The sequence below is a fragment of the Cryptomeria japonica genome, chromosome 10 (genome assembly GCF_030272615.1).
Source record: "Cryptomeria japonica chromosome 10, Sugi_1.0, whole genome shotgun sequence".
Taxonomy (NCBI): Eukaryota; Viridiplantae; Streptophyta; class Pinopsida; order Cupressales; family Cupressaceae; genus Cryptomeria; species Cryptomeria japonica.
Window position 1 is genome coordinate 704,938,317 of NC_081414.1, and position 4,143 is coordinate 704,942,459.

The 4,143-nt window shown below is 43.1% G+C and overlaps 1 protein-coding gene across 1 annotated transcript; it reads left to right on the forward strand.

The window, feature by feature from the left end:
- The first annotated feature begins 2,406 nt into the window (after nucleotides 1-2,406).
- LOC131078213 (uncharacterized) lies at nucleotides 2,407-3,261 on the forward strand. Its single transcript, XM_059212699.1, has 2 exons — nucleotides 2,407-2,847; nucleotides 2,932-3,261. Exons 1-2 carry the CDS (start codon nucleotides 2,407-2,409, stop codon nucleotides 3,259-3,261), a joined length of 771 nt encoding a protein of 256 aa, XP_059068682.1.
- The last annotated feature ends 882 nt before the right edge of the window (nucleotides 3,262-4,143 follow it).

The following is a 4,143-nucleotide window of genomic DNA, read 5'->3' on the forward strand; positions in this document are numbered from 1 at the left end:
AGAAAATAGTAATAAAAGAAATATTTTAATTTAAAATATAATTATTCTATCATAGTTAAAATTTTAGTAAAACAAATAATTATAGATTAAATTAATTATTTATATTTTTAATTATTATAAAAATATAAATAATTAAAATAAATTTTAAACAAAAATTAATTTCTAAAAGAAAAAGAAAAGAAGAAAAAGAATTAGAATAAATAAAGTTGATTCTTTTTATAACAATAAAAATAATAAATTTGAGAGAGATCATGGAGTGCAGGAGGAAGCTAGGTTTTGCAGGCGGCGACGATTTTCGTTCACGAGAATGGGAGAATGGCTCTAGGGGTATGGAAAATAGGCGGCCCTAGCTTCCACCACATGCAAACCACTGGCAGTGGCAGGACTCAGATTGCAGGAGGAGAAACAGAGGTAGATTTGGTGAGACTAGATTCTCTTTCGAGCAAGATAAAAACAAATGGAGCCATTCTCGGATTTTGAACTTTCGGAAGTGGAGCAAAAAATAGTTGGAGGAGCGGTTGGGGAAGAAAAATCCAGCACCAGTGAAGATCCCTATCTCCGTGGAGGTATCGGTGACGATTGAAAAGAGAACTATCGGTATCTGTATTGACTCAGTGGCTTGGAAGGAATCGGTTCAAGTCTTGCGCATTAGAGCATTCTTCATGAAGTGGGGAGGGGATTGGCCTGCCTTTTCCAAGGTTAGGAAATGGGTTGATGAGGAATGGGGGAGCCATTTTGAGATTAAAACCCTAACTAATGGGTTCTTCTTAATCATTGCTAGGTTAGAAGAGGAAAAAAATAGAATAATGAACAATGGGCCTTACATGATGTTGGGAATAGGGTTCTACATCAAAGATTGGATCCCCAACTTTGATCCCCGACAAGCCTCCATTGAGGAGATCCCTGTTGGATTAGACTATATAACCTCCCACATGAATATTGGAATGAGGAAGTCTTCAAGGTGATTGGTGATAAGATAGGGAGATTTATTAAATCTGATGAAGCTATTGACAAATTGGACTCATGTATGTATGCTTGAATTTGTATAATGTGGAAACCGCACCCAAGGCTTCCCAAGGCCATTGAGATTCGCTCACCTGCGGGTTTTTGGAGGCAAGAGATTGAAGTTGAGGAGATCATGGTGAAGTGCAAGTCCTGCAAAGAATGGGGGCATGAGGAGCCCGATTGCAAGGCAGGTCAGAAGGGCAAGGGCAGGGCAGACAGAGCACTGGAGGATCAGTTGTTAGTAGTAACAGATGGTGCAAAGGAGGTGTCGGATACCATACTCTCAGAGTCGATTCCTGTCTTTGACCCGACAGTAAGTCTAGATGGGATGCTTTGTCATAGCATTGTAGAAAGGGGTGGGTCTGAAGCATCCTTGGCTTCTAAAAATCCAAAGGTGGATAAGTTGGTTGATCAAGCCATGGTCTTTGTTCCTGCTGTTGGTGAGGATGTTGCGAATGGGAAAGGTTTGTTGGGGAAGACTTCTTTGGATTGGTTTCTGCTTCTGGCAGGATGTGTGGAAGCGACCCACGCGACTTCAGCAATTGGAGAAGAGCTTCGGGGAGATCTCAACCCTACAGAAGGCTCGGTCACGGAGTTAGACCCAATGATATTTCCTCATGCTGGTGCAGATGGAGGGGGGATTCACTCCCATCCCCTGTTGTTCCCCACTTTTGGGCCTGGGATGGAGGGACTAGATGGTGGCATAAAGGGAAATTCACCAGCGAGTTTGAGATACGACTCTGGTGCAAGGATTGAAGAGGTACAGGTAGGCAGTTTCAAGGACATCCATATGTCCCTGGTTAAGGAGGATTTTGTGAACCCAGTGGAGCTGGAGTCCGAAGATGAAGATGGGATGAGTGATGATTCTTTGGGGTTGTCAGTAGAGGTAGGGGAGGCGAATTTAAGGACCATTAAACAGTCTAAAGCAAATCTTGCTAAGGTTTCCAAAGGGAGTATGAGAGGAAGGAAAAACATGAAGAAGTTACTGGAGGAAGCAGGCAACATGAAGGGGCAGATCAGACTTCTTAGATCCGGGAGAGACCTGTTCTCTCCTGGGCAGCAATGAAGTTCCTTACCTGGAATGTCAGGGGATGCAATGCCCCTGACAAGCATCACTTGATCAATAGAGGTTTTGATTAGGCGAAGTCAGAAGTTATTTGCATTCAGGAAACAAAGTTAGGTAGTGAAGAAGCAGCTAGAGTTCTTGGTGTTAGACAAAGGTGGTTTGGTTTCTTTGTGGATTCGGAGGGGGCTTCAGGTGGGTTGGGAATTTTATGGAACCCCCAGCTAGTGAAAGTGGAAGCTGTCTCAAGTTCTAGATATTGGCAGATGGTAAAGGTAAACTCAAGGATTTTGAACTTTTCATGTTTCTTAATCAATGTTTATGGTCCTATTGAAACAATGGACAAGTGCCAACTATGGGAGGAAATTTCCAAGATTTTAGAGGATGTAAGGCCGGCCTTAACGATTATTGTGGGGGATTTCAATGCCACTCTCTCCTATTCGGACAAACATGGAGGGGTGAGAAGGATGTGCAAGATTCAATCTGATTTTCAGACCTTTGTGGATTCCAACGCCTTGTATGAAGTGTCTGCTAAAGGGGGGAATTTTACTTGGACCAATAGGCGGTTGGGCTTCTCCAACATTGCAGAGAAACTTGATAGGTTCTTTCTAGCTAGGGATTGGAACTTGGCTCGCCTTGTCTTTGAGGCAAAATTTTTGGCTATTTCAGGTTCAGACCACTTTCTGGTCTCTCTGGTTGTGCAAAAGGATGGAGTTCCACTCAGATGTCCCTTCAAGGTGGAAAAGATGTGGCTAAGGGAGCAGGGCTTTAGAGAACAGGTGATTTGTTGGTGGAAGGAGGCCCCTGTAGAGGATGGTTGTTTGGCCTATCAGTCATTTTAAAAGCTAAGTTATGTGAAACAGAAACTAAAAATCTGGAACATGGATGTTTTTGGAAATATCTTTGATGAAAAACACAAGATTGAAGGAGAGTTAGGGGCTCTGAACTCGAAAGTCTTGGTAGAAGGTATGGACGAGGTGGATTATCTCATGGAGAAAGACCTGCTTAGTAGATATGGGGAAGTTCTGCAGAGGGAAGAGATTTTCTGGAGCCAAAAATCGAGAGAGAATTGGCTTAGAGTTGGAGATAGAAACACCAAATTTTTCCATAGTTCGATGAAGGTTAAGAGAAGCCTAAACAAAATTTTATCCCTGAGACTCATGGATGGGACCTTAACGGAGGATCTCGCCTAGATTAACCAGAAGGTGGTTATTTTTTTGGAATTTATGGAGGAAAAGCGGGGCAGGTCAGGACAGTATGAAAGCAGAGTTTTTGGAGGTAATACCTCCCTTAGTCTCTAGGGATCAGATGCTTGAGGAACCTGTCTCTCTGAATGAATTGAAAGCTGTTGTTCTCGGCTTGGGTGGGGAAAAAGCGCTGGGACCGGATGGTTTTCAGGCTTTCTTCTACCAGTTCTTTTGGGATTTGCTTGGTGGCGAGCTGTTGGAGGTGGTTGAAGAGTCAAGGGCTAGGGGTTTTATTCTGAAAGAATTCAACTGTACTCTGGTGGCGCTTATTCCAAAGAAAGATAAGCCGGAGGGCTTCAAGGAGTTTTGCCCGATCTCGCTGTGTAACACTATTTACAAAATCATCTCAAAAGTTGCTGCTAACAGGCTTAAAATGATTTTGGACAAATTGATTTCTTGCTAACAGAGTGGTTTCACTTCGGGGAGGAATATAGTGGACGGGGTTATTATGGCTCATGGGGCGATCGACACGGCCATGAAGAGCAGATAGAGAAGAATGATTCTAAAGCTAGATATTCGGAAAGCCTATGATAGAGTTGACAGGTCCTTTCTTTTGGTTGTGCTTGCCAAATTTGGGTTTAGCAAGTCTTGGATTATGTGGATTTCTAGCATGGTAATGCAGTTCACAGCTTTGAATTTTAGTTAATGGCAACCCCCAAGGTTTCTTTCCTACCTCGCGGGGTATTCGGCAAGGGGACCCCATATGCCCCTTTCTTTTCATTTTATTGGCAGAAGTTCTTGGTCAATTGATTGCTCGAAAGCGTTCTCAGGGGTTGTGGAAAGGTATAGAGATAGCTCGAGGGGGGGATTCTACAACTCATTCTCAGT

Bases quoted from the DNA above. Each gene is read 5' to 3' on its own strand.
- LOC131078213 (XM_059212699.1), top strand. From the start codon at position 2,407: ATGGACAAGTGCCAACTATGGGAGGAAATTTCCAAGATTTTAGAGGAT. The intron at 2,848-2,931 runs GTGATTTGTTGG...TATGTGAAACAG, and splicing joins AGCAGGGCTTTAGAGAACAG to AAACTAAAAATCTGGAACAT.